Below are 21450 nucleotides of genomic sequence, written 5' to 3' on the forward strand. Positions count from 1 at the left end.
CCCTCATATTGCAAAATACCTTTCCATGGTCGATCTCCTAATTGAAGGTAATAATTAATCACTGAAAGTTTATGCTGCTATATTTTTATTTTGTACTCTAAAATTTCATAGATCGCACACATGTAGGATGCTCAAAGCTTATTAAGAACGATGATAGAGAATTGGATAAAGATCTTATGTTTAGAACCAAAATTGCTAACTCTGTGGCATTGAAAGAATATTCAATTGCAAAAGCAATATATATCCTCAATGAAGACAACGTTGCCTCTTCTGATACTCCAAGTAAACTTTTCTATCTTCTATTTAATTTTTTTAATGTTTGATTTAGTTCTAAAGCCACCTCCAATCAAGTTTCATATTGTAGGTGGAAGGTTGTTATTTGTTTCAAATGAAGCATTGCAGCGCGTAAGGACTCTTCTTGGTAAACGTCGCGAAAAGCCAGTTTTGCTGTAATTAATCTTCTCATATTTGATTCAGAAATTCGTTCGATTTTTCTTTATAAGGTAATTTTGTTATAATTTTTTTATTATACTTATTGTTTATTATGATTATATGAAAAAATATTATACTAATATTTGTCAATTAATTTCTGTGTTTGTAAAATTGGAAAGCGGGAGCATACGTCAAAATAGTTTTGCGGTGTAGGTAATAATATAAAATTATATTATTTAAATTATTTATGTTTATGTGTAAAAAATTTATTGTGTTATATTTTCGTTCATATATTATTTATTTAATCAGGTTTGTTTCAGTTATTTTTTTTTTGCAGATATAATATTGTTGCACTTTTAAACTTAAAGAATGACGCGACTTTCAGCTATTGTTTATTATGATGGTGAAATTCAAGAAGATGAAACCGACGTTGTTTTCGTATCAAATGAGCGTGTTAAAATATCATTCAAGAGAAACATAACTCTTGAGGAGCTGATAACGAAGATTTCGATGAAGATTCATGTTGGAAGTAGTAGAAGAATGTCGTCGTTGCGGTACACATTTCCAACATCATTGTTGCCATTAACTTATACAACTTTCGAACTTTCGAATAATGATGATGTTGAAATGATGGTTGAACTTTCGAACTTTCGAATAATGATGATGTTGAAATGATGGTTGAAGCTCAAAGTAATTATTCAAACGCCGATATTGAAATGTATGCAAATTTTGTTCAAATGCGTTCTGTTCGGGGTCAATCATTAAGCTCCCACTATAGGCTGACTGAACAAGTTGACAGCCCGACGACAGTAATGTGTAATGATTTTAATGCCATAATGGGGAGACATTCATCTGTAGGAGGCGCGCCTTACTGACGCGTGGCAAATTCACAGGTAAGGCGCGACCATTGTCCCGCGTTATACCCTACGTGGCCTAAGGCACGCCCTAGGGGCTGCGCTATACACATGTGTATCCAATGTCAGCATAAAGCGCACCTCACGGGACACGTCTTACCCTACGTGGTGCTAAATCAGCGTTAAACGCGCTGTAAGAGTGCCTGTAAAGGATATTAGATTGAGAAATATAGTCTAAACGGTGCCTGATCTAAAATATTAAATGAAAAAATGATTTTTCAGAATAAACGCCTATTCTATGAGTTCATTTAGCTTTACCATAAATATATTAAAGAAACGAAAACGTTACCATACAAACTCTCATAAAATATTTAATAATATTTTAAGTTAATTTCATAGAAAGCCAACAAACTATAGTATCTATTTTAAATTAGTCTCTAAACTTTAAAACAATCTATATTACTTACTAAATTATGATCTTATCCTAAATTAATTCTTAAATTTTAAAATATTTTATATCAATTCTCAAACTATCATTATCATTTTATTTTGATCCTTTCATTGTGTTGTCTTAAGAATTAAACTTGTCATCTTCCAAAAAGAATTTAATTTATTTTTGAAGGTCCTAAAATTTGAATTCGTGATTTTTTTAAATAATTTATTTTTGAAGTTTCCGAGAACTTTTTAATAGATCTCTAGTTTAAATCTCATAACCTTAATAAATTGATTATTATTTTTCAATAGAGTTAATAATATGTTAATCGGAGAATAAAATGAAATAATATTAATAATTTGAAAATTGATATAAAATATTTTTAAATTTAGAGACTAATTTAAAATGATGATCTAGTTTTAGAAAAATATATGCAATTATCTCTAATATTTTATTAAAACAATTTCTGTGGATAAAATCCCCTGGGCCTACCGATGAATTTCATCACAAGATGCCAACAGAATCACGTTGCTCAGATCGTTTTCGCTCATAAATATTCCACTTGGCAGATAGAACCGTACTATTGATACATTTCGACATCATCACATCCGTCCACGTGTCACTCCAGTTCCCACACGTAAACTCGACCTCTTTATAAATCTATCCCTTTAGCCTACCCACTCAACTTTCCCGGAGTAAGTCAGCAAACACTAGCCGCCGGAATATTTCAACATTCCCAAAATACCCTCATCGTTTCATCTAATTTCCGATTCATGCCCCTTTCAAAACTGAAATAAAAAAAACGAAAAAAAAATCAAATCTCGAGCTTTCTCTGGGTCTTGTTTTAGCTTTGGAGCGGTGAAACGGGACAATGGTAGAGACGGTGGCGCGTGAAACCGAAGAAGAGCACGCATTATTGCCACATCAGAGCAATGGTGACCGGTCATGGCGGTTGAACTTCGATGGTTTCCAGTTATCTCCTGAACACAAAGACAAAAGGCCTCCTCGTAGCCTCCATGATTGCCTTGGGGTCTTAGGTAATTTTCAACCCTTTCCCCCTTATTATATAGTTAACGAAAATAGTTTTAATTTATTTCCTTTTATGTTCTGGTATCTGGGTTTGTATTTGTTTACGTATAACTAGCAATATTCGATTCTTTGTCGGGCTTTGTTATGAATTTACCTTTTTAATATATTCCTTGTGAATGGCTATTATTTGTTTTAAGTTATTCTTCAGTGTTCTTGAACGTCAAAACTTCTAATAATTCAAGATGGGAGTGGGTTATTTTAAGTGAAAGGATTGTTGCTTTTTGGTCTTTAAATGTGAGCTCTAACATGGGTTTGTATGAATCAAAAGAGTTATTAAACCTTGATGGGAGGTTTTCTCCAATGGATTCTAAGGGAGCAGTCGTACCCCTGAAAATTTCACACCTTGAAATTTTATAATTTTTAGAAGTTCATACCACTGGAATAAAATCTTGCCTCCGTTCCTGGTTTTCTCGGTTCAAGGAGGTATGTGAATTGTTGATTTTTGATGTTGTTTTGGCAAGCAAATTATGGTGAAGGGGTCTCTTGTTTTCTTGATGAAATGAAAATCGACAAATTGGTTTGCTCTATTTCGAGGATGGTGTTATGTTAATTGTTGTTCTATATGTTGTTTTCTCTTGTTGAGAGCTTGAGTTTGAAGTTTTGCAAGGGTAAAAGGTTGGTGGTTTCCTTGATGAAGTGAAAGTGAAGTTTGTTAGTTGAGTTCCGAAAAAGGCGAATCCGCGTCCATGTACTTATGAATGAATCACTTGTCGATTGAGGTTATGAAATGTCTAGGACTTTGTTTTCTTTAAGCTCTACTATGGAAAGAGTAAGAGACCTTAGATCTTTTGAATTGAACATGTATATGGGGTTTATTTCATGTTTCTTGTTCTTTGGTCATTTTGTTTCTTCGTATACTATGCGTATGTTTCGTTGAACTAACATGTTCTTTACCGTTTTGTAAATAATAGTTTTACTGTGAGTGATAACCGAGTGGACAGATCGAAGCTTTTATGCATAGCTAGGTTTGTAGTGAATGTGCACAAGATGCTGAATTATTCTTCAATTGACTCATCACTTGCAAATAAACAGAATGGATTTTGTAAGAATGCATCTAAATGGTTCTCTTCTCTTTTGATGGTTTCAGGTCCGGAAGACAACGTGGCTGAATACTATCAGCAGCAGGTAGAAATGCTCGAGGGTTTCAATGAAATGGATGCCTTAGCGGAGCGTGGTTTTATTCCTGGAATGACCAAGGTTCGGATCGTTCTCGAAAGACGACGAGAGTATTGTTTCTAAAGAAGTATTTGACTGAACTTTCTTGCTGTGATTGGCAGGAAGAGAGGGAAGATTTGGCTAGAAGTGAGACACTAGCCATTAGGATTTCCAATATTGCAAACCTGGTTCTTTTTGCTGCTAAAGTTTATGCTTCTGTGAGAAGTGGGTCATTGGCTATAATTGCATCCACATTGGACTCTCTTCTCGATCTTCTGTCTGGATTTATCCTCTGGTTTACGGCGTTCTCCATGTCGACGCCAAACCCGTATCAGTATCCAATTGGAAAGAAACGAATGCAGCCACTGGTCAGTAGTCTTGCTATACCTTTTTATTGTAACCAAAATCCTTGATTGGTGTTACGGCATGATCAAAGACAACTCTTCGTTTTCTTTAAGTACGCATCTCCAATAATTATGGCCGATGCATATCTGGACTTATGCAGATATGACCCTCCAAGTAGTGTGGTTTAGGGAGAAAAGAACAGTAAATATATGGAAACCTTGAAAACATTGAACTGCCTGACGAGAACACGTACTCGTGCAAGATAGACACACTCGAGTCCGATAACATAGGCACTTCCTAGCTAAAAGTATCTGATTTCTGTATTTTCAATGGTCATTATTATCATTTTGCTAACTGGTTTTTCATTAAAAAGGAATGCCCCCCACGAAATTCGCAAACATTGTCAGACAAATTATCAAACGGAATGTCCTAAGGATAGCTTTAAATCTCTTGAGTTGTTTGCTCTATTAATAACATATATGTATCCATTTGATTACCTATCTTACATCACCGTGTATACGATGTGTTTACAAACAAATGTTTGCTAAATAGAGGACCGATATGGTTTAGGGGTAAAACAGAAGTGAATCAAAAGAATTCAGGCCGAAACACGAGTTGGGAAGTTGGAACTTTAGAAAAGTCATAGTATGACCATAGTGGCTGACTGGTTAATTTCCTGCAGGGTATCCTTGTTTTTGCGTCTGTCATGGCAACTCTAGGACTGCAGATTATCTTGGAGTCCATACGAACCATGGTTTCAACTGTGAGTCGACTTTGATTTTGCATTAAAGTTCTCTTCTCCGTTCATAGATCTTTTACGATTTTTGAGGATGACTGCTTTGTCGTTTGAATGACAATGTCGTCGTTCTTTGCTTCGCCCAGGAGGATGAATTCAACCTGACAAAAGAACAAGAGAAGTGGGTTGTTGGGATTATGCTTGGAGTGACCCTGGTAAAGCTTCTCCTCGTATTTTATTGCCGCACCTTTACCAACGAAATCGTCAAAGCTTATGCCCAGGATCATTTCTTTGATGTTATCACGAACATCATCGGCCTCGTTGCCGTGCTACTCGCTAATTACATCGATGATTGGATGGACCCCGTCGGAGCTATCATCGTAAGTAAAATCTTCTCTCCCATCCTGTGCCTCGTTTTTTATAAACATTACCGTGTATCTGTGACTCTTTGAGACAAACTTGAATCGATGCAGCTGGCTCTGTACACTATCCGAACATGGTCGATGACAGTGTTAGAGAATGTGAATTCATTGGTCGGGAGATCAGCAGCTCCGGAATTTCTTCAGAAACTAACTTATCTATGTTGGAACCACCACAAGGCCATAAGACATATCGATACGGTCCGAGCGTACACGTTCGGATCTCACTACTTTGTGGAGGTGGACATTGTTCTGCCGGCAAACATGGAATTGCAAGAAGCTCATGACATCGGAGAGTCGCTGCAGGAGAAGCTGGAGTTGCTGCCTGAGATAGAGAGAGCCTTTGTTCATCTGGATTATGAATTCAGTCACAAACCTGAACATGCTCAGGCACATGCTTTGTAGACACCCATAACCTAGGATGTCTTTATGTTATGTCTCTTTTTTTTCTCTTCCTCCTCTCTCTCTCTCCTACCAACAAATAATATAAGTTGTGTATGCTTGGAGAATTGAGCCATATGAAAGTAACTTTCACCTTTATGGTAAATATTAGCAAATGCAGAATGTTTACTATTAGTAAGTGATGATAATGGTTCGAGTTGGTTGAATTTTTTGTTTATTTGAATTCGATCTAAAAGTTAAAATTTTTCATCTACTTTTATTTGAATTTAAGAGAGTTTTTACTCAATTTGATATTTTAAATTAAAAAAATCAGTATTCAACTCTAATCAAATCTAGATATATAAAAAAAAAAATTTATTGAACTCAATAAGAGTTTAATTACTAAGAAATAAAATAGAAAAATATTATAATAATTATTTTTAAATATATAAACGATAATTATATTATTATATTAATGTGACATTTTATATTATTATTATAAGTAATGTGATGTATGTCGTGCAATCACTTTAGATGATAAGATACAAATAATATCATCATTTTTAAAATTAAAGTATAATTATTATTAATATGTAGAAATACAATTTAGTTTTATAATTTAACGAATTAAAATGAAAATACAATCAAAGTTGAAATATAACTTATAATTTAAACTTTAAATTTTTGATAAAAATTAAAAAAAACAATATCAAAATTAGAAAGTAATTATTAATCTTTAAATATAAAAACCAAAACAATAAGATTCATAATATATCAGAGCAGAATGAAAAAATGAACAAATTCCTACCTGCAAAACTGACCTGCACACCTGAACCCGCGAGACCCGCCTTCCATAAAATTTCCACAATACGCTTCACAGAGGCTAACGGAGGAGCTGGCCCAAGAAATTGTCCAACCAAAGACAATTTCCACTCCGAGATACCCGCCTCAAGAACCTCTGAAGGCGGATAAACCGAAGGAACCGGAGACCCTTCTCGAGCAATTTGGGGAAAAAACTCCAAGGTCAGCTCAGCAGCGCTCCCAAAGAGCTTACGCCAATCCATCAAACCAGAGTCCATCCTAAGCTAAGAACCAAAGAAACAACAAAACGAGAAGAAACCGATCGGAAATCTAGAGAAAACCGTCAAGAATGCACCGGAAAACTCAGTTTTCGTTAGCCCTGCTAACGTACACCCAGAGAAAACCGTTAGCGTGCGCCTCAATTAAGTTTAAAATTCAGAACAAGCCTTTGATTTTGAGGAGATGGGAACCTAGTATGAAGCATTTAGAGTTTGATCTCTCTCGTATCCCCGTATGGGTTCAGCTTTACAACATTCCCTTGGAGCTTTACTCACGTACTGGATTAAGCTATATTGCCAGTGCGTTGGGTGTGCCTTTGTCTATGGACTCGGTGACTGCTTCCAGGACTAGGTTGGAATATGAAAAGGTTTGCATTGAAATTGGAGTGAAAGATTCCATCCCAAAATTTGTAAATGTTGTGTTGCAGGATGGACTTGCTGTCTCGATTAGGGTTGTGGTTCCCTGGGTTCCTCATTGCTGTCAGAGATGTAATGTTTTTGGGCATAGTGAGAAGGTTTGTCCTGATGTGCACATGCCCCAACCTGCTGTGATTCAGGTATGGAGGAAGAAAGGGGATGTAAATTGTCCTGTTTCTGCTCCTGTTAATAGTGCAAAGATCCTGTAGGTAAGAAATAAACTTTCTGGAAAAAGGTTAGAGAATTGTGAGGAGGATAATTGTTCTCAAATTCCTATTGTTGGTGGAATTGAGGCTTTGCAGGAGCCTTGTCAACCTGCTGGAGAAGGGTTGGATAATTGGGTGAATTCTTAGGTTGATGAGTTGGTTGTGGACCTGGTCAATGAAGCAAATTTTGTCAATAAGGGGTTTGCTCAGCCTGTAGTTGATTTTCCTCCTTTGCAAGCTTCTTCTCAGAAAAAGAATGTCAAGAATAAAGCTAAAAAGCAATTTGCTAGCTCTTCTAACCGTTTTGAGGTTTTGGTGGCAGTTGCTGGTTTAGAAGGAAGTAGGAAGCCTCGTGCGGCTACCATGGGTGTTACTGCGCTCCTAAATGAAATGAAGCATAAAAAGAAAGATCTTGTTGATAAGTCAGTGGGTTCCATTGTTGGAGCAGTAGCTGGAACTGTTGGGGGGGGAGGCCAACCATGCTTAATGATTATATGTTTTTGGAATATTAGGGGCTTTAATAACCCCCTAAAGCAAAAGCAAGTTTTTACTAGAATGGGTAAGCTCAAAGTAGACATTATCTGCCTTATGGAAACCCGTGTGAGGTCTGTTAATGTGTACAAGTTGGTTGAGTGTTATTCTTCAGACTGGAATTGTTTTACAAATCATGAGTACTCTGACAATGGTAGGCTGTGGATTTTCTGGAGAAAAGCTCTTACCTTATCAGTCTTGAAAGTCTTTGACCAATCTTTGTCTTTTGTTGGTGAGATTGGTGGCCATAGGTGTGTTCTAACTGCAGTCTATGGAAGCAACAGTGGTTCTGATAGGCTTCACCTCTGGAGGCAGTTGGAAGAGGTGGAAAGTTTAGTTGGGGAGGCTTCATGGCTTATAGGAGGTGACTTCAACATTTTCATCAATGCTGAAGAAAGCTCTGACTTTGAGAGCCTTGGGCCTTATGTCACTGCTGAAATGGAATCTTGTAGGAGCTGTTTGTCATCCTTGGGGCTTTTTGACCATCCTTATGTGGGTCCTCTATATACATGGTCAAATAAGCAAGCAGGGAATTTTTTGGCTCGTAAATTGGATCGAGCTCTTATTAATGCTCGGTGGCTTGAAGATTTCCCAAATTTCTTTGTTGAGTTTTTAGCTCAGGGGGTCTCTGATCATTGTCCTGCTGTGATTTCTTTTTTCAAGGATAACCAGGCTGACAGGCCCAAACCTTTTAAGTTTTTCAATTGCTGGGCTAATCATGGTGATTTTAAGAGTGTTGTTAAAGAGTCTTGCCAGCTAGACGTGTCTGGCTCTCCTATGTTCTGCATTTTTGCTAAGCTTAAAAGGCTTAAGTTGAGACTTAGGCAGTTTAACAGGAGCCAAAAGAGCCCAGCTTGAGTAGATACAGCTTGCTAACCTTTCCCAAGCTGGTTGTCACTTAGATGATGAGAAGATTCTCTTTAATGAGCTTCAGGAGCTTGAGGTGGCTGAAGCCTCTTTTTATAAGCAAAAAGCTAAAGTCCATTGGTTGAAAGAGGGAGACAGGAATACAAAATTTTTTCACTCTACTGTAGTGAGGAAAAGTAAGAGTAACACTGTTAGATTGCTCTACGCTGAAGATGGTTCTCGGTTGGACTCATTTGATGCTATGTCTGCTGAGATGTTGAGATTTTACACTGAGCTTCTTGGTTTTGAGGATGTTGGTGTTCAAAGCTACGGTGTTGATCTCCTAAAGAGTCTGTTGGGATATGAGCTTCCTTGTGATGCTGCTACCTTATTGGTCAAGGAGGTCTCTAATGAAGAAATTAAAGCTTCTCTGTTCAGGCAAGGTAATGAAAAAAGCCCTGGTCCGGATGGATATACAACATATTTTTTTAATACGGCTTGGGATATTATCCATGAAGATTTTCTGGCAGCTATTAGAGATTTTTTTCAGACAGGTACTCTACTTCCTGCCTTCAATGCTACAGCAATTGCCTTCGTACCTAAGACTCCAAATGCTGGTATGGCTAAAGACTTTCGTCCTATATCCTGTTGTTCGGTTGTCTATAAAACTATCACTGGAATCATTGTTGCTCGGTTAGCTTGCTTCTTCCCTGGTATGATTTTGCCAAACCAGTCAGCTTTTATTAAAGGGCGTAGTATTGTTGATAATACGCTCTTGGCTCAAGAGATTGTTAGGGGCTACTCCCACAGTTCCCTTTCCCCAAGGTGCACTCTTAAAATTGACTTAAGGAAGGCATTTGATTCTGTGTCTTGGGACTTCTTGATGAATGTTCTTACTTCCTTAGGGCTCCCAGGAAGGTTTAGAGATTGGATCACTGCATGTGTCATTGGTGCTAGATATTATGTAGCATTTAATGGTAGTTTAGTGGGTTTCTTTAAAGGGAAGAGGGGAATTAGGCAGGGTGATCCTCTGTCCCCTTATCTCTTTGTTCTTATTATGAATGTATTGTCCCATTTGTTAAACGTCGCTGCCAAGGAAGGGTTAACCCGGTTTCACCCTAAATGTAAGCGTGTTCCTCTCACTCATCTCAGCTTTGCTGATGATTTATTAATTTTTTGCCATGGTGCTGAGGATTCTATTTTGGGTGTTGTTGGTGTTCTGGAGGTCTTTTATAAGATGTCTGGGCTACAGTTAAATGCTGGGAAATCTGAGCTGTTTTCTTGTGGTGTGCATGAGGATGTTTTAAAAAGAGTGCAGGTTACTACTGGTTTTAAATTGGGTACACTTCCTGTTAGGTACCTTGGTGTGCCATTAGTTACCAGAAAGCTTACTGCTAAGGACTGTCTTCCTTTGGTTGATAAGATCATAAGTAAGCTGGCTTTGTGGTCTAAGCTGAAGTTGAGTTATGGTGGCAGACTGCAACTCATTCAATCTGTTTTATTCAGTATTTCCAATTACTGATGTAGGCAGATGATTTTGCCTAGTAAAGTCATTAGGCAGGTTGAGCAACTCTGTATGCGGTTCTTCTGGAAGGGGGATGATGTTCCTACCAAGGGGGCTAGAGTCAGCTGGAAGCAGATGTGTTGGTTGAAGTTTGAAGGTGGCTTGGGTTTAAAAAGTCTGGGCTGCTGGAATAATGTTTGTTGTTTTTTACTGATTAGAAATATCCTTGCAAATACTGGGTCTCTCTGGGTGGCCTGGGTTAATGAATATGCCCTGAAGGGGGCCACTTTCTGGGAGGCTGGTTACAAACCTCAGCTCAGCTGGACCTTGAGGAAGTTGCTTAAGCTACGAATAGAGGCTGCTGGTTTGTTTGGCAATGTAGTTGACTGGAATTTGGTTAAAACCTATTGGGTGTGGGAGAAGTTGAGAGACAAGAAGGAGAAGGTTAGTTGGGAACACTTGATATGGTTCCCTCTCCATATCCCTAGAATGTCTATTGTAGCTTGGATGGTTTTTTTGAACCGTCTGCCTACTAAGGATAGGCTTATTCATATGGGGATTGAACTAGATGGGCGTTGTGAGCTCTGTAGTGATGGGGTTGAGAGCATGGATCATTTGTTTAATGACTGCACCTTTGTTGCTGGACTCTGGAGTAAAATTCTGCAGACTTACAGAATTCACTATAGGGGGTTGTGCTGGAATGATACTTTGTCCTGGGTTGCTACTAACTTTAAGGGAAAATCCTTGCTAGTCTGCATTTTGAAGCTAGCTTGGATTAGTCTTCTGTATTTTGTCTGGGAAGAACGTAATCTCAGGCACTTTAGAGCCTGTTCTCGGGTGCTTGATGAGGTCTTTGACGCTATAAAACGGACAGTTAGTGTTAAGTTGCATGGTTGTAGCATCAACAAAGCTGATAGGGTAAATTCACAGCTCTGCCTCGATTGGTGCATTGACTAGCTTGTTGTTTGCTTCTGTTTCGCTGGTCTCTTGTCTGCAGGCATGTGAGATGCTCCTAAAGCGGTGGCTACTTATGGGTTGCTCCTTAATTTTGCTTGCAGTTAATTGTTGATTTTCTTTCAGTGTTTCTTTGAGTTGTTTTACCTAGGCAATTGTGGAGTGTTGTTTATTTGCTGTTGATGCTGTTTCCTACTGTTGTATATGTTATTTGCTCTTTCTTTGGGTAATAAAAATCAAATTATCCAAAAAAAAGAAAATATATCATTTTGTAAAAATTTATGATCTCAGATATTAAAATATTTCATAAACAAAACGTCGCCGTCTTCGTATACAATTATTATGGAATCGAATTTGGAATTTGGAATTTTCTTTTTCTCGAATCCCAAACAACGACAGACCTACGAAACCTTTAAATTTTGGAATTTTGCGGGCCATATGATTTATTGTTGTTATTATTATTTTTGTTAAGGTGTTCATTCGGTTAAAACGGGGATCGATCGAATCGAATTATTATTAATCGAATTAATTAAACTTTTTTCTTTAACCGTTAACCGAACTGATTTTTTTTAAAATATTAATCGAACCTAATAAATTTTGGTTAATTCGGTTAATTTTCGAATTAACCGATTTTTTTTAATTTTCTAATTTATATAAAAATTGAATATTTTTTAATTCAAAAAAATTTACAATTAATTTAAAATAATATATAATTATAAAGTAAACGTTTTATATGGATTTTTTTAATTAATTAATATTGATTTAGGTTTGAAAGTTATTGGATATTAAATTATTAATTGAGTTTTAAATGGTTTGGCTGGGCTCATATGTTATATATAATATATATAATATTTAAAATTTAATTTCGGTTAATTAACAGATTTCGAACTGAATTAACCGTTAATCGAATTGTAAAAAATTTATTAATCGTTTCCTGGCCGAACTAATTCGGTGATCGACCGAATTAACCGAATTAATTTAGTTCGATCGATTAATTCAATTAAATCCGAAAAATGAACACCCTAATTTTTGCTTTGAATTGCCCGTTTGCTTGTCCACGTTCTTTTCATTGTACAATCCTCTGATCTTAGATTAAATTTGTATCCAAAAATAGACTAATTTATGGACACAATAATGACCCCATTTGAAGTTCGTGTTGCCCATGTTCTCGTTTGATGCCAGCTTTGAATTTTCCAGTTTTGATGGAAGATTTTGTCATTTTTTATTGGCTTTATCAATAAAATGACCTTTTGATGACATTTTCAGATTGGACCTTAATTTCTTTTATAAGAAGTTATATGTAAACCATCATTTTATCTATTTACTCAAAAAAATAATTATAATAAAAAATATAAAATCCGTTAAAATCCAAATATATTTATCAATTTATTTTTAAAATATCAATATATATATATATATCAGATTTCTGAAGATTTTAATATGTGACCTACATTATATATCACGTGGTACATTATATATCACGTTAAAATTCTTCATGTACTAATGTGATAATGAAATATAACTTTAGAGGTCAAAGTAAGATTTAATACTTTGTAAAACACCATTTGTTAAGGAATAATATGGAAATTGGGATAAAGTTAAAGAGTCAATTTAGTAATAAAACCTTTCCTATTTAATGAGATTGTATGTATATAAAAATGTATTATTCATCACATTTGGCGTAAGCATTATATTAAAACAAATAAAAAAAACTATCAATAGAATGATTAAGTGATAGACAATTTGATATGTCTTAAGTAGATTTTAAATTTGAGTTTTTATGTATATAAAAATTCTCTGTTGAAATATATATTTATCAAAATTAAATATACAACGTAGATTAATTTAAATTAATCATGATGAAACTTAAAAATCGAAAATAAAATAAAATCATTAAAGAATAACGAATACCTAATCAGATCCAATATTAATTATATTTTAATGGGAGGTGAAATCATTTACTTAAACCTAATCATACCATTGATTTAATTGATTAATTAATTTTTGATTAAAATAGATAGTGTCATATTCATAAATAAGGGGTTTTTACATAACTGACACCGTTTGATTTTAATTTTACTTTTCTGACACCGTTTGACCAATATTTCCAGAACTAGCACCCTTTCTGCTGAGTTGGCAAAGGCGCGTCCCCGGGGGCGCGCTTTACCCGTGTTTTTCGCTGAGTTGGATGTCACGTGTGAAAGGCGCGTCCCCGGGGACGCGCCTTTGCCAACTCAGCAGACACGTATTTTGTTTTATAATAAATAGTTTATTTTTATTATTATAAATTAATAATATTATGTAAAATGTTTCGATTATAATGTAAGAATTATCAAGTTTCGAGTATTTTTGATTTTGATTATCGATCTATTAATTTTATCAGTTAATTATTTAAATGTTATCAATCTAGTCATCTCATATCAATATTTAACGAAAATATTGATGTATAAGTTAATAAATTAGTATAATTACATATTTAATCTTCAAGACTTACATATTTTATAAAATTAGTCTTATTGAAAATTTAATTTAATAAATTTAATCTTCCAATCAGAACATGAAATGTGTCATCGTATATAAATGCAAATTATTTAGGTGTACATACATTGACAAATTATATAAATGCAATAACATTAAATTATTAGAAATAAAAACATTCATTTAAATACAATATTAATTACATAAGAGTTAACGGTTATATGATGGTAACAGAGCTGGACATTTTTTTCTATTGTGCCCGATGTTTCTACAATGCCCACATCGTTTTTGTTCTGTTGACTTCTCCCGAATATCCATATCACAATGTATTCTAGTAGATTTTGGACGACCTGAGTCCCTCAATAGCAATGGATCTGGTACAATTGTAAGCCAAGTTTGAATCTCATTTGGGTCTCTTTCGTTTCCTATGGGCGGAAACTCAAATTCATATACCTTGAATACTTGTGAAAGTTGGTATACGGGATCAACATAATTTTTGTAGTCCAAATGTGAATGTGAGCAAGCAGCAATGACATGAGAGCATGGATATTTGAGTGCTTGAAAGAAACCACAATCGCACCACCTCTCTTGCAGATTAACTCTGAAAGAGTTAGCTTCAATCCCTTGCAGCGGACGTGGCATTTCGGTTACACGAAACAATTCACGGGTGCGAGAAAATTTGTAACTAACATCCCATTTGATGCAGCCACTTTTTTCTGTAAATCGGCTACTAGTCTTGGGTGGTAAATATGTCCGTTTGCATCCAAGTAAGAGCTTGTCCACCGAGTTTTGCAAAGAGTTGACCCAAACGAAAATAAGTCGTTTTGACCAACGCCGTGACTGGTAAATGACGCGCCCCCTTTAAGGTTGAATTTATTGCTTCAGCCAAGTTTGTTGTCATATGACCATAGCGATACCCCCCGTCATATGCATTTGTCCACATTTCTTTGCTGATGTCCATAATGTACTCACACCCCTTCTTATTTTTGCCAAACAGCTCTTGTAGCATCGACTCAAACCTTTGAGGTAAGAGTTCGTAACCTAAGCCATTAGGAATATGTAATAGTTAATATGAAGTATAAATAAGTAATAAGAAATTGATAGAAAAATTGGGAAAAAGTAACATACCCATCCGCACGACTAACTGACGTTCATCGTTCTTCTTGTATTTTCCGTAATAGTTTGCAGCAATATGACGGACACAATAACGATGTTGAACATGTGGAGGTCTATACATTGTACCCAAAGAGTCCATTGTTGCTTTTATCCCGGCTCTTCGGTCTGAAATAATGCATAGTCGTTCCCTGGTGACAACATGTAAACGTAAATTTTTAAGGAAAAAAGCCCAAGACTCAGTGTCTTCTCCTTGAACGAGGGCAAACGCAACATGAAGAATATTGCGGTTTCCATCTTGGACCACAGCCAATAATAAACTTGCTTGTATTTCCCATACAAGAAAGTACCATCAATTTGGACAATTGGTTTACAGTACTTGACTGCATTAATACACTGAGGGTAAGTCCAAAAGACTCGGTAAAATTGGCAGTGATCGCGAACCATTCGATCATTCACGTAATGATGTTGAGTTTCGAACTCAACAATTGTCCCGGGATTAAGTCTTTGCACAACATGAAACCAACTGGGCAGCTCGTTGTAAGAGGAATCCCATTCGCCATGAAGTTTGCAAATGGCATTCTGTTTTGCCAACCACGCTTTTTATATGAGACAGTGTACCCATATTGTGACTGTATAGCAGAAATCAACACTGCAACAGCTATATGAGAGCTTTGCTTCACAATGGGCATGATTGCTTGACAAATAATGTTGGAGTCCAAGTTGGGATGATCCTGGTTTATACGTGTTGCACAACATGTATGAGGACCGTTGTATCTGGTTAGTTCCCATAAGTTGTTCTTCCTCTTCCTCTTTGATACACGGACCATCCATTGACATCCGTTGTGACGTTGGACGCAGTAGCAGAAATATTTCTCCGTGTTAGATCGATCAACTCGGGACTGAACTGAGTTACGAATATTGTAACTCTTTATTGCCATCATTGCTTCCTCCTTCGATGCGAACTCCATTCCAATATGTAAATTACCGTCATTGACTGATGATTGAAGTCCATAGTTGCCAACATCAGGAAGATCTGGAAATTCAGGCTCATACATTGCATCATAATCAGCCTCATACATATGTGCAGGAAGTTCGGCTGGTGTTGTATTTATCGGAACGTCATCCTCGTCATCATCAGAATGTACGTTAAACTGTGGTGAGTCAGGTTCAACGAATAATCCCGTTTCAGCACCATCTGCACCTGGCTCCCGAAGAGGTTCTTCTGGTGGAGATGAGGGTTCCTCCGATAATCCAATGTTGAGGTCAAATAAGTTCCCACTTGCGTGTCCTCCCCTTGAACTTGAGGCCATTGTATCATGTGGGATGTGAATAGACTGTCGTCTCGTTGGCATTTCCATATGTAAGTCGAAAACATTGGCAGATGAATGTCTGCCCTTGAAGTAGAAGAGATGTTGCCATATGGATTATTGGTGAAGCCACGTGGGTTGAGATCATAAGCAGTTGCAGATGAATGCCTTCCTATTGAACTTGATGGCATGGTATATGGCGTTGGATCCGCCATTAATGATGTGAAATCATTACAGATCAGTTGTGTCGGGCTATCAACTTGATCAGTTTGATATGCAATGCCAAAGTGAGAGGAATATGAGAGACCATGAGTTGCACGAACCTCAATAAAAGTGGCATACATTTCAATAAGAGATTGTGAACTCCCCATATGAGCATCAACCATCATAGAAACATCATCATCGTTTGAAAGCTGAAATGATGTATACGTGAGCGGAAAAAGTTCAGTAGGAAATCTGTACTGAAGTGAAGATAGTCTTCTCTGGCCTGCTACACGAATCTTTAACGAAATTTTTGTGATTAACTCCTCAATTGTGATGTTTCTCTTCAAGGTTAAGGGGATATAATGATCTGGCTCAAAAACAACCCCCTCTTCAGCTTCCTTAATTTCTCCATCATACAAAACAGCAGAAAGACGACTCATTTTCAGGGAATTTAAGAATTTAGAGTTTGGGAATTTGAGAATTTGAAAGATTGTGAACTGAAGTTTGTTTTGAAAGTTTATAATACGTTGCATATAATAGTGTCTATAATCGGTTCACTATTCATATGAAGGCGCGTTCCCGGGGGGGCGCCTTCCATTATTTCGTCAGAGAATATGTTATCATTGCCCTATTATGTCATTCATGTCCCTCGGGGACACTAGATATATCAGTACTTATTATTTCACTATTCATATAAAGGCGCGTTCCCGGGGGGGTGCCTTCCATTATTTCGTCAGAGAATATGTTATCATTGCCCTATTATGTCATTCATGTCCCTCGGGGACACTAGATATATCAGTACCTATTATTTCACTATTCACATGAAGGCGCGTTCCCGGGGGCGCGCCTTCCATTATTTCGTCAAAGAATATGTTATCATTGCCCTATTATGTCATTCATGTCCCTCGGGGACACTAGATATATCAGTACCTATTATTTCACTATTCATATGAAGGCGCGTTCCCGGGGGCGCGCCTTCCATTATTTCGTCAGAGAATATGTTATCATTGCCCTATTATGTCATTCATGTCCCTCGGGGACACTAGATATATCAGTACCTATTATTTCACTATTCATATGAAGGCGCGTTCCCGGGGGCGCGCCTTCCATTATTTCGTCAGAGAATATGTTATCATTGCCCTATTATGTCATTCATGTCCCTCGGGGACACTAGATATCAGTACCTATTATTTCACTATTCATATGAAGGCGCGTTCCCGGGGGCGCGCCTTACATTATTTCGTCAGAGAATATGTTATCATTGCCCTATTATGTCACTCATGTCCCTCGGGGATACTAGATATATCAGTTTGAATAACTTAAATTTAACTTCTTTTGAAAGTTCAACAAGTTAAGAATAACTTAAATTAAAACGTTATGTGAAGTTTGAATAAATTAGATAAAATGTTATGGATAAATTGAATAAATGTGAAGTGATAAGTTGATTGTGACATTGAAATTGTATGGAATGAGCATTGAAATGTGACATTGAATAAATTGCCAATTCACCCCCTCTTGGTTGATTCCGTTGATCGATGAACTCAACAAAAGTTGATTTTAATGTATACGTTTTAATATATATGTTAATGATAAAATCATATGTATTGATAAATTTAATTTCAATTTAAGTATTGTGAACTATAATTGGAATATAACTTTTAATTTCGAATACAATTGGAATATTAAATTGAAATTTAATGTTAAATTTCAAATACTATAATTTATATTTTAAATTTAAATTTGAATAATATTATTTTTATTTTTATTTTAAATTTCGAATAATATAATTTGTATTTTAAAAACATTTATCAAACATTTAATGTTAAATGTGAATAAAAAATAACATTAAAAAATATGTATGTAACAACCATGAAACATTTAAATAACATAACCAAATTACATAAAATTCTGAAATTTAATTATTTAAATAACATTAAATATAACTGGATCACCGATGTCGTCTTCTCGAATGAGTTCCACATGGCGGTGGTTGCCTATTTCGTGGAGGATTTCTTCGTGGAACTTGTTCTTCAGTCTCCTCATCTTCACTATCATCATCAGCAGCATTTTCTTCATTTGGTGTAGATGACGCTGAAGGGGCTGAAGGGCCTGTATAAAATAACGACCCTGGAGGAGTGCTAGTAACAATCCCACCGCTCCCCGGGAACTGTGGAAACTGTGGAAACATTGGCATCGATGTATGTGATCCAGATGAAGATTGAGGTGTCTGCGGAGAAGCACCACCAGCCAAATAAGATGCATATGAACCATATGCTGGATCATTAAACATAGTCGTATATGCACCTCCATATGGTATAAAACCCTGCGGGCTAGGCATGTAACCTGGCGGGCTAGGAATGTAACCCTGCGGGCTCGGAATGTAACCCTGCGGAGATGGCATATAAACTGGTAGGCTTGGCATATGAAGTGGAGGGCTGGGCATGTACCCCTGCGGCATCGACGAATAAGGATGTTGTGGTGGGACTGATGCAGAACCGGTAGCGCCTTCTCTCCGTCCACGCGTCGGGGGTCGATGATATTGAGACGGTTGACGTCTTTCTCGGCGCCTAGGAATGTTAACCCCTCGTGCTTCCGCCGAAAGTAGAAACGGCTTCCCATTTTCATTAAACCAGTCCATATAGTTATCCGTAACCATATGACCAGTTTCAGCGTAATATTGTCGAGGGGCCAACAGTGTATATCGGTTCTCCCAAAGCGCAATCTAATCTCTGTGTCTCACCACCCAGTTAACATTTTTCTTTCCCCGTCTATCTATGTTATGCACGTCGTCTAAATTTCTAGGAGCTCCAGGAATATATTGCGTACAACCATACTGGCGGAGCACGCGATCAACTGGATGCCACTCAATAATAGCATAACATATAAGAGGTATAACCGATATCCATACCTCTAATGACCCACTAAGGTGGGGTGGGATGCAAGCTTTCACTTCATCGCTCGCATAAGGTATCCACTGAAACTGAAATATAAATATACAATTCAAATAAATAAAATATTCTAATTATATCTAACATTTTAAATTAAAATATTAATAATTAAACAAATTTAAAAACATACCTCAGACTCAACTTTCGTATCAATAAGTAAACGAATTTCCTCTAACCCAGTAGGTATACTTTTATGGTCCTTTCTTTTCATCGACCACCTATGAAATATAATATAAACTAAATATCACCCTATTTAATTGAAAATATTTAAATCAAAATTTAGTTCGAAAATTACCTCAACAATAAGGGGAATACGTATGGTTCATTCACGATCGGGCATAAGAAAGGCATGCGGAACCACGCCCATGATTGTAGAAGCAGAAGACATCCACCGATAGCAGTTTTCTTATAATTCGTCACCCGACACATTTCTCTAAAGAGAAATGCCAAAACTGCAGCACCCCAACTATATCTTCCAGCTTCATCAAAATCGATCAGATGCCGCAACCACATACAATGCACTTGGTTGCGAGATTTGTCGGGCATCAATATTCCTCCAATTATTCGTAGAATATATGCCCGAGCACATACCTTTGCTTGATCCTCTGAAGCATTTTCATTTAAAACCTCAAAATTAGCTTTCAACCAAGATAAAGCTATTCTACCTCCATTAAACTCTGGCGGAGCAGCTCCAAGATAATCAATGCACATTGATTGCCAATCACCATCCGCCATACCACACATCATATTTCCGTCGACGGGAAGCCCCAGATGCATAGAGACATCCTCCAATGTAATTGTTGCCTCTCCACATGGAAGGTGAAAAGTGTGTGTCTCGGGCCTCCACCTCTCAATCAGTGCAGAAATTAGGACAGGTTCGAGTTTGCAACCGCCTATAATTGTTGCAATATACCCGAACCCGGCAGAAGCCAAATATGGCAAAATACGTTCCGGTGTCGGTATACGTGGATTTTTAATAAAAGTTTCTAAAATACGATCAGCATCCTAAATAATATATATTATAAAAAATAAAATTAATATAAATTCATAATAACTTTAAAATAAAAATAAATTTAAATATTAACATTAATTATAAAAAATATTACCATATCGCTAAAATGTCTGGAGATATGATCAATATCCAATCGCAACAGCATTTCGTTTTCCATTATAACTGTAGACAAAACAATATAATTAGAAAAAAAATTAATAATTCTAAATAAATAATAATTATATAAATATTATTTTAATAAAAAAATAATATTTACATAAATATATTAATATAAAAATAATAACTATTTAAAAAAATACTAACATAAAAATAAATTTCTTACCACTAATAACAAATTTAAAACTCAAATAGTTGGAGAATTTGAGTTATATAAGAGAGGAGAAGATGATTTTGGTGTGAAGAATGAGTGAGGGTTGAGGGGGTTTATATAGGGGAGGAGGAGGGGTAGTTAGGAAAAACGGATGGGGGCATTTATGACATTTAATGGAAGGCGCGTCCCCGGGGATGCGCTTTCCACACGTGTCTGCTGATATGGCAAAGGCGCGTCCCCGGGGACGCGCCTTTCACACGTGGCATCCAACTCAGCGAAAACACGGGTAAAGCGCGTCCCCGGGGACGCGCCTTTGCCAACTCAGCAGAAAGGGTGCTAGTTTTGGAAATATTGGTCAAACGGTGTTAGAAAGATAAAATTAAAAACAAACGGTGTCAGTTATGTAATTTAGCCCATAAATAAAGGTGTGGGGCCACTTGCTTTCGTTCGTTTCTTCAAGTAGAGTTGAACTCATTTTTGGGTCTATATATACAATTGTCTTTTAATTTGGTCCCTCTAGTTCACATTACTTTTGAAACTCGACCATAAACTTAGATTTTGAAATGGACCAAAATCACAGTCTTTCATTTATTTAAATTTTATGTTATTTTGTTTTGGTTAATCAGTCTTCTTGTTTTCCGTTTGAAAATGGTGGAGATTTTTGTTTACTCTCACAATATATCTATATTTTTCA

At 36.5% G+C, this 21450-nt stretch overlaps 2 protein-coding genes across 2 annotated transcripts; both read left to right on the forward strand.

The window, feature by feature from the left end:
* Nucleotides 1-2421: 2421 nt before the first annotated feature.
* On the forward strand, nucleotides 2422-6010 carry LOC120115445 (metal tolerance protein 11-like). The gene is made up of 6 exons (XM_039136167.1): nucleotides 2422-2756; nucleotides 3896-4005; nucleotides 4086-4331; nucleotides 4991-5071; nucleotides 5191-5424; nucleotides 5518-6010. The coding sequence occupies exons 1-6, from the start codon at nucleotides 2591-2593 to the stop codon at nucleotides 5866-5868; spliced, it is 1188 nt and encodes a 395-aa protein (XP_038992098.1). The 5' UTR covers nucleotides 2422-2590; the 3' UTR covers nucleotides 5869-6010.
* A 984-nt stretch (nucleotides 6011-6994) lies between these two features.
* Nucleotides 6995-11496, forward strand: LOC120115525. The gene is made up of 6 exons (XM_039136213.1): nucleotides 6995-7480; nucleotides 7550-7681; nucleotides 7745-8861; nucleotides 8980-10369; nucleotides 10451-11345; nucleotides 11425-11496. The coding sequence occupies exons 1-6, from the start codon at nucleotides 6995-6997 to the stop codon at nucleotides 11494-11496; spliced, it is 4092 nt and encodes a 1363-aa protein (XP_038992144.1).
* The last annotated feature ends 9954 nt before the right edge of the window (nucleotides 11497-21450 follow it).

This window comes from Hibiscus syriacus, unplaced genomic scaffold (assembly GCF_006381635.1).
Source record: "Hibiscus syriacus cultivar Baekdansim isolate YM2019G1 unplaced genomic scaffold, ASM638163v2 tig00110264_pilon, whole genome shotgun sequence".
NCBI lineage: Eukaryota > Viridiplantae > Streptophyta > Magnoliopsida > Malvales > Malvaceae > Hibiscus > Hibiscus syriacus.